This window comes from Caretta caretta, chromosome 18 (assembly GCF_965140235.1).
Source record: "Caretta caretta isolate rCarCar2 chromosome 18, rCarCar1.hap1, whole genome shotgun sequence".
Classification (NCBI taxonomy): domain Eukaryota; kingdom Metazoa; phylum Chordata; order Testudines; family Cheloniidae; genus Caretta; species Caretta caretta.
Window position 1 is genome coordinate 6,774,450 of NC_134223.1, and position 11,966 is coordinate 6,786,415.

Consider the following 11,966-nt stretch of genomic DNA (forward strand, 5'->3'; position numbering starts at 1 on the left):
GAAGGCGATTAGATTAGTCAGGCATGACCTTCCCTTGGTGAATCCATGCTGGCTGTTCCTGATCACTTTCCTCTCATGCAAGTGCTTCCGGATTGATTCTTTGAGGACCTGCTCCATGATTTTTCCAGGGACTGAAGTGAGGCTGACTGGCCTGTAGTTCCCAGGATCCTCCTTCTTCCCTTTTTTAAAGATTGGCACTACATTAGCCTTTTTCCAGTCATCCGGGACTTCCCCGGTTCGCCACGAGTTTTCAAAGATAATGGCCAATTTAACTTACCAGAAACTTACCAGAAACTCTTCCTTAGCATAGCTGGAAGGCCTCTGTTTCTGAGTCAAAGGAACAAGGAGGAAAGGGGGCTGTGGGATTACAGCACCAGACCTGGAGTGGGGAAGGATGCAAGATCCGGTTTCAGGTCCTGTCTCTGCCACTGAGTTCCCGTGTGACCTCCGGCAAGACACTGAGGGCCAAATTTTTGAAGATACGGAGGCACCTAATGCCCATGGAAATCAATGGGAATTAGGCACCTAAATACCTTTAAAAATCTGGCCCCTACGCTCCCCGTGAGTTGGCTTCACCTCTAAAATGGGATAATAAAACTCCCATCTCACGCAGGGGGCGGTGAAAGAATAAACTTCATAGCCGGCGAGGCGCTCAGAAACTCATGTGGGGCCTGTAATTTCCAGCAGTACTTCGGGGGGTGGTGGGGGAAGAGTTATTCCTCTACCAACAGGAGTGTCAATTTCAGCTTTGTTCCTAGCTCTTCCTAGCTACATTTGTACGCCTTGTCTGGAATCATAGTATGGGAACATCTGACAGACACGGCTGTTTACTTCCCAGGTGGGGCTAGTGAACAGATCTTTGCGCTAGCAGGAAGTTCATAAAACCCAAACACTCACTCCTTTTAAAGCCTAACCAAGGCAGGAGCAGAGATAAAAAGCAATTCAGTTATTTCAGCACATTCCCTTCTCCTTATCAGGTAAGCAACAGTCCAAAGAGGACAACTGGGACTGATACAGGCCACCCAGCAAATGTTTAACTCTCCCTTTCTCTGTTTGTCTGACTTAACATGGAATTTAGTTCCTGTCCTCCGTGTTCCTGTCCTCCGTGGGTGGAGGGATAAACTGACCGCCACTGACAATCGTTTGGGGATAGTAATCTGCCCAGCGCAAGGGGCAGCATGCAGCTGGACGGACCCAGGAGCAAGGCCCAAATTGTGACTCTCGGTCACAGGACTGTCAGCTCTTTGGGGCAGGCAGCGTTTTGTTCTGTGCTCGTACAGTGCCTAGCACAACGGGGGCCTGCCCTATGGCTAGTGCTCCTAGGCCCCACTGCAATACAAATAATCATTTGGTGTCTGCTTTCCACTTGCTCTGGAGTGGGGGATACTAAGCCATGTCCCTCCTTTCCCCCCGCACTGCTCACGTCCCACTCCACAACAGCTCTGCTGCAGGGACTGCAATGTGGAGTAGGCGGAGCGAAGGCTTTACCCACTCATTGCTCCACTTTCCCTATCCACTTCGTAACCCCCAGCGTGGGCAGCCTGCATGGAGAGCAAAGAGGTTCTTTCGCCCCCCTCCCATTCCTTTTCGTGGGTCACATAGCACAAGCCCTCTGATTACAAACAAGTCCTTCCAACCTAGTTGTTGAGGTTCAGCAGAGACTTTAAACCAAGGTCTCTCCCTTCCCACAAGTGGAAGTTAAAGGGCCAGAGAAGCCAAAATTCCCCGTCTGTTTCAGCAGAAGGGTGCCCTCTACTGGGCAGCTTGGTCTATGAAGAAAGCCCACACCGTGTATTACTCAATGAGCACCCTATTTTGCGGCCGCTCCTGAGATAATGACGGTGGGGAATTTCTGTAAGAATCCCCTAGTGCAGACAAGGCTTAAAACACCACCTTAGCCACGCTGGTTAGTTCCGCCTTACTGCGCAGACACGACTTTAAACCCTGTCCCTGAACGGCGCCAAAGCCTTGGGCAGAATAAGAAAGCAAAGGGACTTGGGTGCCTAATTCCCCTACATCCCTTTGGAAATCCCAGCTGTCCTGGCCCTGGTTCAGCCCCCAACTCTACCAATAAAACGACCACACTGTCTCACCCAATCGTCGGGCAGATCCTTACAATGAAGGACAGCATGTCGGTCTTGAGACTAGGCCCCGTGATGCCTCCAGACTTGGTGTAGTTGCACTGGCAGCCTCATGCCACTGGATTAGAAAGGATCAGAGCATGACCCGCTACGCTGCTCGTTATAGCTGCAGGAGCTTAACTCTACTGAGCCAGGCTCATCCAGACTCACACCGGCTGCAGCACTTTTGGCTTTATTACTGCTTGCACTTGGATGGCTCTTTAGATAACCTCGTCACCAACCAGGGTCAGGCCTGGCGTGAGAGAAAAACTCCCCTCAAGTTAATTAGTGCATGAGACAAGTGTGAAAGGTTTAACTCTGCAAGTTCTGGACTCCGGATTCCTGGGCAGGGGGCACTTCAAAGCAGACGGCCCAATGCTAGGCAAAGGGAAGTGTTGAATTAACACCACCAGAACCTAGAGCCCTCCACCTAGATCAACACGCCCAAACCTCTGGCTGTGGGCCTCAGTTAGGTACAGGCCAGACAAGGAGACTCGCGTCAGTTGATCACAGCAAAGGCTCATAGGTAACGATGGGAAGCAGCGGCGTGGCCAGGGTCCGATTCCACTTCGCCCAGGATTCCGAAGGCTCCAGAGGCACTTTGCGGGAAGCTCCGACAGATGTTTCACAAGCAAATGAGCCTCAGACAAGGATCACCGAGGAGAATTAGATCCTTTGGAAGGAATAACCGGTTAGGCGTCACTTGGACCCGGACCCAAGGAAACGCACATCTGCCCGCCCCAAGAATAACTGCGGACGGAGCCAGCACTTTAACAGAAGCAGCTGCTGTTACTTAGGGATGTTTCACAAACATCCCACAGTATTGCGGGAAACCCTAGGCAGCTATGTACGCATGTGACCCTCTGCCTGCAACTTACTTCCCTTTTACTCTCGCATTAAGGACTGAGCAGGAGAACGTATGGAGCGCGGCCGAGAAACCGTTCTGCCTTGGTCAATGCTGGAAACTCGGGACGCTGCAAAGCTGGGCTTTTTTTTTTTTTTTTTAAAAGCCTTCCTTAAAAATAAACCGGGGTCATTTTGTTTGCTGATCTCACGGTTTCCATGTAGCACGGCCTGCAAAACGGCTGCCACAGAGGGGAGCGTGACTGCAGGGCCGCACAGGGTGCTGGGTCCGGAGAACCCACTTCTGGGCAGCTTAGTTCTCGGGCTTCTTTCTTGTTCTTCCACGACATGCCCAAAGGCGGGCTGGGGCTAAGGCAGGCCGGGGCTAAGGCAGGCCGAGTCCCGCCTGAGGGCAGGGGCTCCGGTCGTGCGCAGCCCACGTAGCGCACCTGGGCGCAGGGCAGCCGGATGGGTCAAGCGGCAGCTGGATGGGTCAGGCACAGGGGAGGTGTTTAGCGGGAAGGGGGGGGGCGCGATTGCCCATTAGAGGAGGGGCAATAAGCAGGGCTGGCACGCAAGAGGCAGTTCGGGCCATGTTTAGGGTGGGACCTGCAGTGTCACTGGGGAAGGGAAGTCCCAACAGAGCATGCCCACGGCCCCGCTTCTCACACTCCTAGGGCTGGGCTCGGCCCTGGGGCTTTCCAAGGGCAATGGAGCACCCGCCTCGAGAAAGGGCTGCCTCTTCTCATAGGCAGAGCGGGGATAGAGAACGCCTGCGTGGTTAAAGCCCCAGGGCTGCAAATCAAGAGATCTGGGCTCTGTTCCCAGCTCTAAACACAAGCTTGCTGCCTGATCTTTCATGACACCGAGGCACAGAGAGATATCCCTATTTCACAGAAGGGGGGGAGGGTAATAATTGCCTTGGGGGTGGGAGGCTTTAATTCTTGCATGTTTGCAAAGTGCTTGGAGATCCTCAGATGCAGGAAGGGTTGTTCAAAACAGAAGTACTGGGTTAGGTGGCACAGCAAGACAGGGGGCTGGTGGCACGGCCTTAAAGACCATTTCTCTCCTGCTGGGCAAGTCAGATAATGTCGTCTATTTGCAAGATCCAAACCCCGAGATGCTGCTCTGTCATGTCAGCTCACAGCTGGAACATGGCCTGGTTTTAACCAGCAACATACACTGTGGGAGAAAGGGAGGAATATCTTAACCTGCTAAAAGTAAAGGGGAAGTTTAGGTACCACCCAGAATGCAGTAACCAGAGATGCAATTCAGCCAGTTCTTGAGAGGAGAGGGCTATGGGATCTCAGACAAACACAAGTGGTTGGGACCTTGTCTGTGCATTATCCCACAGATGGGTCCTACAGCAGAGCGCACCAGCCCTGCACTGAGCCACTGGCTCTGTACTGATTCAGAGGTAAGAGCGCCCCCTTCTGAATCAACACCACCGTTACCTGCAGGGCAGGCCTGAACGTTACCCTCCCCCTCTGCAACAGATCTGGGGGCTACTGCACAGGCTCAAGGCCAGGACCCATGTGCATTTCATTCCTTTGTGCTTCAGAATCTCACCTCTCACCCTTATGGCGAGAAGAAATCCTGGAAAACACGAACCAAGCAGATCTGATGCAAGAGTTTGCAGAGAGCCTGAAACAACAGCGGCAAGAGGCACGTCCTGCCCCGTGCGTCTCCACAATCGGCTTCATTGTTCCAGTGGAACATGGCCGTCTTGGTTCCAGAGTGAGGGCTTTGGCTATTAGGACAAAGACCCTGACTTGGGGTGGGGGTGGGGGAAAATGAATTCACAGCACCGTTAACCAGATGATCTGCTGAGCTTTGTAGCAGTTCAAGCTTTTCCCAGGCCATTAGGCTTCACTCTTAGATACAGAAAGCTACAGCACTTGAGCCGGAGGTCAAAATTAACCACACTGTTTATTTTGGAAAGAACACAAGGACAACGACGATATGTGAGCAGTTTCCTTTCATCCCCGTGGCCCAGCTACACCCATGCATCTGCTACTGAAAGAAGACACCTGCCGGTCTTGTCGTACGTCACACAGCCATCTGCTCAAACAGAAGGACGTCAAGACCAGGACTGTGATCCTGCATCTGAGCCATGCAGGAACCAGTCACTTCCTCCCTCTAAAACAGACGACTCAATGGCCTTGTCTACACTAGGGAAAGTGAGGGGGTTTGCACCATGATTGGTCTCATGCTGTAGAATCTTAGTGTAAACAGGGCAAGTTGGAGTTATTCCTCAGTTTGGCTGGTTGAGCTGAAACCTAGGCTCCCCCTCGGTTTCACCAGCTAAAACAAGATCTTTCCCATTTCCATTAGAATGATACAGTATGTTCTAGCTATGTAAGGGAGAAGGCACCCATCACCATAGGATATGGGTGCCTTGGTCTTTAATACATTTGTTCTCACACCAACCCAGTGAGGCAAGGCACAGTTATCCCCACTGCACAGATGGGGAACTGAGCCACAAAGAGACTAAGTGACTTGCCCAAGGTCACCGAGAGAGTTTGTGGCAGATCAGGGACTCAAATCGAGGTCTCCCAAATTCTACCCTAACCGCTGGACCAGGGGCTAGAGATTGTGCTGTAGAAACACATGATCCCTACTGCAGATGTTCTGAGTAACACGCAGGCAGGCACACAAGAAGAGGACCAAGCTCAACTCCAGGCTACAGCCAAGATTTCCAAGACTAAGAATTCTGGATCGCAAGTTTAGACACTGTGAAGGAGGCCTGGATTTTCAGAACATGCTGATCCCTGCTTGCACCCCAAAGCACCCTGTATCCACACCCTACACACCATTGTGATAGTCTTCATACAAAATATACCTTGTGAGGTCTCATTTGAAAACTACCACCACCCTGGTCAATGAGATCACGGTGAAATGCATAGGTAGCAACATTATATGTGAAGTTATAAATTCCCCCTGTAGGATGTTACTTGTCTAAAACCAGGCAGCCCTGTCTAGGCAAAGTTGTTAAACATGCCCAGCCTGAACAAAGGAATGAGTGTTTACGTCAGTTTATACCTATGTAGAGAACAGGGCCATTACCATCACGGCAGCAGGAGGGCGGGGAGATGGCAGGAAACCAAAGAATTTGCATTTCAGCAAACACAGGTGGGGGAAGAGAGCAGGGAGCCTTCTTTCCTACCAGACTCCGTGTTGCCCCTCTCACGGCTTGAATGAATTTGACCATGGGGGCATCTTTCAGAAAAACCCATTTCAAAGAGTCAACGGCCTATAAAAGAAAGAGGCAGAGAACGCCAAGTTCTCTCTTTTACCTAAGAAGCCAAAGGAACCAGCATCTTTGGGCCTTTGGAAGAGATCCCGACCAAGGAGGGATTCACACCGTCTTGCAGGAAGACCGTGGGTGAGACAAGCCATCTTGGACAAAGCATTGAACCAAAGCTTGTTAGACTGAAGTTTTAGATGTGTGATTTCACTTTTATTTGCCGGTAACCATTTCTAACGTGCTCTCTTATCCGTGAACTCAAAGTCCGATCTTCTTTTGTTAATAATGTCATGTTAACAAGTGAATGTCAGCTCCAGCTGGTGTGACAATCTCCTTAAAGTTTTGTCTCCTTAAAGGAATAAATGGATGTTCTTAGCCCGCTGAACTAAGGAGGGGGGCTGGGGGTGTTGGGGTCACCGGCTAAGGCTGGTAAAGACAATATGTCTGTGATAAGTGCTGTCAGGCAGTTGGATTCAGCACGGAGGAGTCAGAGCTGTACCGCTTACAGAACATGAAGTGAACGCTGGCTGTTAGCTATTGGCCCCTCTTGAGTTAGAAATGGCACAAATTTAGATTTATCTAATGTGTCGTGGATTTTACCCACGTCATAAAAGCCATCACATCGTTTGGCATCACTAGCGCCCACAGGATGGGCCCGGCAGCTGAGCACTGAGATGCACTGGTCAAGCACCACCTGGGAAGTTTATACAGGACCTGTCATTAGTAACACCCTGTGAAATTAAGGGTGGCCCCTTTAAATCTGAATTTTCTTATGCTGATCACGGAGGCATTGATAATATATGGTAAATGACCTCTGGATCAGCGAGCCCTTTCGCTTCTGTTGCACTGGAAACATTCACTCCGTTTTACATAAAAGTACATAAAACAGGGTTCCTGCCCAAAGCGGAGCCGCTCCCCAGGGTCAGACTGAATGCACCATTCTGCAAAAACTCCTACCTGGCGGTCATGAACCTCAGTCAGAATTTCCTCTTTGCAAGAGGAATCAAAACCAATAATGAATGTAAAGTTCCCTTTAGAGAAGTTCCATGTGTGGCATAGTAAACAGCTGGTCCCTACCAGTGCTATCAGCTCCTCTCATTCCCAGGAGCAGCAAATTCATCCCAATCACTTGCAAGGCACATTCATTTACTCACCAGAGTCTCGACTGGATTAATGTAATTGTGGGGAACTTTCAGGATCTCGCCAGTACGTAGCAGTTTATTCACTCAAAGTGCATTTGACTGGCTCATTTAGAACAACAGAAAGACAAATCCACGCTCACCGTGTCCCTTTCTTATAACAATATTAATGCACATAGTCTATTACCATACAGGCATCTATGCAAATCATTTACCTTCTCACATCACTGTTCTGATGTGCCCTGCGGAAACTAAGAACGGAAACCCATTATGAAGTCGAGAAGTAGTACGTTACAAGATTTCAGTTCTGCCAAAGTCAGTTGGTACAGGGAGTGGGGCGGCGGGCGGAACCCAAGAATAACCCTGACCAGCTGTTTACTATGCCACACATGGAACTTCTCTAAAGGGAACTTTACATTCATTATTGGTTTTGATTCCTCTTGCAAAGAGGAAATTCTGACTGAGGTTCATGACCGCCAGGTAGGAGTTTTTGCAGAATGGTGCATTCAGTCTGACCCTGGGGAGCGGCTCCGCTTTGGGCAGGAACCCTGTTTTATGTACTTTTATGTAAAACGGAGTGAATGTTTCCAGTGCAACAGAAGCGAAAGGGCTCGCTGATCCAGAGGTCATTTACCATATATTATCAATGCCTCCATGATCAGCATAAGAAAATTCAGATTTAAAGGGGACACCCTTAATTTCACAGGGTAAATTCTCTGGCCTATGTTATGCAGGAAGTCATAGAATCATAGAATATAAGGGTTGGAAGGGACCCCAGAAGGTCATCTAGTCCAACCCCCTGCTCGAAGCAGGACCAATTCCTAGTTAAATCATCCCAGCCAGGGCTTTGTCAAGCCTGACCTTAAAAACCTCTAAGGAAGGAGATTCTACCACCTCCCTAGGTAACGCATTCCAGTGTTTCACCACCCTCTTAGTGAAAAAGTTTTTCCTAATATCCAATCTAAACCTCCCCCACTGCAGCTTGAGACCATTACTCCTCGTTCTGTCATCTGATACCATTGAGAACAGTCTAGAGCCATCCTCTTTGGAACCCCCTTTCAGGTAGTTGAAAGCAGCTATCAAATCCCCCCTCATTCTTCTCTTCTGCAGGCTAAACAATCCCAGCTCCCTCAGCCTCTCCTCATAACTCATGTGTTCCAGACCCCTAATCATTTTTGTTGCCCTTCGCTGGACTCTCTCCAATTTATCCACATCCTTCTTGAAGTGTGGGGCCCAAAACTGGACACAGTACCCCAGATGAGGCCTCACCAATGTCGAATAGAGGGGAACGATCACGTCCCTCGATCTGCTCGCTATGCCCCTACTTATACATCCCAAAATGCCATTGGCCTTCTTGGCAACAAGGGCACACTGCTGACTCATATCCAGCTTCTCGTCCACTGTCACCCCTAGGTCCTTTTCCGCAGAATTTCGTCCACTGTCACCCCTAGGTCCTTTTCCGCAGAAGTCAGACTAGAAGATCATAATGAACCGCTCAGGCCTGGGGGAGGCGGGGGAAATCTATGAAACTGACATGATTTGTTTCCAGGCTGTTACCTCAGTGCATTTGACAGAACTTTACCATCAGTTTCGCTGCTTCCTGTCTACTCAGGCCACCATCCCAAGAGCCTTATGCAGATGCTTCACTTCGGGCAGTGAGAGGTCCGGTGTTCAAGTCTTTGCGGGATCAGGGCCTTAGCTCTCTCTTTGGAGAGCATGTTTAAAAAGTTCCAGGACTCGCTATTTATAGGAGGGCTCTGTCAGATACTGGAATTTTTAAAAAACCCAGTGGGGGGAAAAAAAAGAAAGTTGGCAGTGGCCCTTTAAAACAGAAAGCAGCAAACAAATCTGGTTTTCTTCAGCATTACTAATACCCGCAGCTGCAGTGTATTCACCTGGGTAAGCCCTGTCCACACTAGGTAGGTTCTGCCCAGTATGATTCGATCAGGTCAGTTGGTAGTTGAACCATCAAACCCCTCCGAGCAAGGATGCGGTTATATAGTTCTGAGCGCTTATACTGGTACAGCTTATGCCAGTTTGGGAGACTGGCATAAAACCAGGGCTATACTGGGAAGGCTTTGCCAGGACAGCTATACTGTATCGCCAGCAAAAGTGTGTTCAGTGCACCTGGCACACTTAACTGTAGACTAAGCTGTACATGCGTTAGAAGCCACCTTCCTGGATCATTTCTAGCTAGACTGCCCGCTGTCATGGGGGCTGGGGGGGGGGGGGGGGGGGGGTCAGCCTACCTATGACAGGCTCCACTAAGGAGAATGAGCCAACACAGATCCCCCCGTGACTACTTGCCTACATAGCTGGGTGACAGTTAATTAGGTAACGAGCGTCTGGGCCTAATAAAGGCTTAGCAGGGCTCAGGCTGGAAGGCGGATGCTGCTCCCAGTGGCATCTCCCTGGAGAGCGAGTCTCACAGGCAGAGGAACAGGCCCAGAACACAGTGCAGCCAGGCAAGGCACTAGAGAGCCCAGGAGAATGAACTGGGTGTGGGATGTCCTGGCTCAGCAAAGAGCGGCGCACTGTCTGGGCAAGACTGGCATCCGGCCGAACGCACAAAGGCCCAAGCTCCAGGCAGGGAATTCGGCGTGAGAGGGCTCCAGGGCTAGTGAGGGGAGATCAGACTGATCAAACCACTGGCAGAGAACTCCTGATGGGGTAGCTGATGGAAGCTTCTGTTTGTTTTCCTGTTGCCCTTTTTGGTTAAATAAACAACACCTTCCAAAGAGGGTGCTCTTTACTACTCGAAAGGCCTGCTTGGACTTGTTTATACCCTGGGTGAGGGGAAACTGAGGTAGTGGCTCACCGGCAGTGCTGCGCCTGATCACAAACGGTGCGCTGGGGGTCACCTCCATGCTATTAGACCCCCTTTTTTAAAGAGTAAGTGCTAAGCCGCCCAGCGAGGGTCACACCACTCAACTCCAGGACTCAGCTGCCACCTCCCCTTTTGCTCTCAGGAGCAATTTACAACTCGAGAAGAGAGACTCCAGGGTGGTAGATCCTAGGTTATCAACTGAAGACTAGCTGCAGAACGCTCTCTAGATCCCTGGCGGGCTCCTTTCCCTCCAGGGGCTGCGAACGCACAGTCAAACACAGCTAAAAATACATCAAGACTTCCCTAATGTCAGTCTGGTGCCTAAGCGACTTCGACAGCAGCCCCAAGGACAATGGGTGATTGTAAAGGGGATAGGGAGCCTCTAAGCCATAAGCTGGACAACCCCTGGTCTAAGACACGCAAGGGATGGGACAAGACAGTACCTGGGAAATAAGTTTGCCGATCAGAGGCGTGTTGGAGACTCAGTGCAGCCCAAGGGACCTGAATATTCCCTGCTCCCCAGTTTGGCAAGGGAGGGCTGTTGAGTGGAGCAGCCCCAGAAACACAAACCACCAAACAGGTACGTGCCATCTCTGTGACCTGGGTAACGCTGTGGCGTGAGTCCTCCTGCCCCCACAAACGGCTACCCCCCAAAGCAGCCTGCTCCCCTGAGAGGGACCGTGTCATGGGGCAGGTCCAAACTGCCCATCTTAAGAAAGCTTTGGGGGTGGGAAGAGACAAATAGATCATTCAAAGAGCAGACTGCCAGAGCCCCAGGGGTGGAGGCAGGTGTGTGTGAATGAAACCGATTCTCCTCTTTGGCGGGGACAGATACAGCTTGTTCCCAACGGCTCACAACTGTTTGCACATCAAACAACCCCAAACCAAGCCAGCCAAGGCCCCAGTAAGTGGGGCAGGATGGGCTGGGAGGAGAGAATCAGAACGGACTCACATAGCTTGGAGGTTATTCATCTCCCTGCCCCCACGCTCACAGTAGGCGGTTACCCCACTTTCTCCACACTGCCTCCCACCGCTCCCCAGAAGCATCCCACCAGCTGCGCCCCAAGATCCGTCTGGCTCCAGCATCCTTGTCAATCCCAGCAGCAGCGTCCCCAGCTTTGCGGAGCCCAGGCTTTGGGGGCGTGCGATGCCCGCAGCGCCCTGCTCCGGAATAGCAGCGCGAGAGGGATGCACAGAACAGCCCCCCCCGGGGCGCCAGCTCTTACCCTAGCTGGGGCCAACGCAACTTCCTTCCCCTGCGGCTCAGCTCCCCCCTCGCAGCAAGAGCAGGGCTCCAGCCCGCCCGGGAGAGCGCCCTGCCCGCAACCGCCCCGCCTGGCCTCGGGGGCTCCTGTGCACGGCCCGGAGCTTGCAGCCACACCCGAGCCCCCGCTCACCTTCGCTCATGGCGGCCCCGGCTGCGCGCATCAGCAGCACCCGGCGCCCCCCGGGAGCCGAACCCGCGCGCGCCGCCCCGGCCCCTCTGCTTCGGAGACACAAAGGAGCCGCAGCTGGCGGGTCAGCGGGGCGGGGCTCGGCCGCGCAGGGGCGGCTGGGAGTTGTAGTTTCTCTCTGCCCGGGCGTCCTCTCGGGTCAGGGTCCTGTCTTTACCCAGGACGCCAGGTCAGCTGCCACGACGCCCCCAGATCATGACCCGCAGAGGGTCTCCCGGTCCCGGCACCGATTCTGAGCCCTGGTAAGAGCCCGCCTGCGGCAGGACTGAGCTGGGAGGGCGCCCCAGGGTATTAGACACACTCCAGCGCCCCCGGTTTACAGATGAGAAACTGAGG

At 51.9% G+C, this 11,966-nt stretch overlaps 1 protein-coding gene across 3 annotated transcripts in view; it reads right to left on the reverse strand.

The window, feature by feature from the left end:
• Window positions 1-11,698, reverse strand: part of ATP13A2 (ATPase cation transporting 13A2) — a 72,695-nt gene extending 60,997 nt beyond the window's left edge. Inside the window, exon 1 of one of the 3 annotated variants that reach the window (XM_048824802.2) lies at window positions 11,574-11,698. In XM_048824802.2, the coding sequence (XP_048680759.2) occupies window positions 11,574-11,604 (31 nt within the window). In that variant the 5' untranslated portion in view covers window positions 11,605-11,698. Of the gene's footprint in view, window positions 1-11,402; window positions 11,428-11,573 lie in introns of those variants that run through there. The other 2 variants (XM_048824804.2, XM_075121130.1) reach the window with 2 other exon arrangements.
• Window positions 11,699-11,966: the final 268 nt, after the last annotated feature.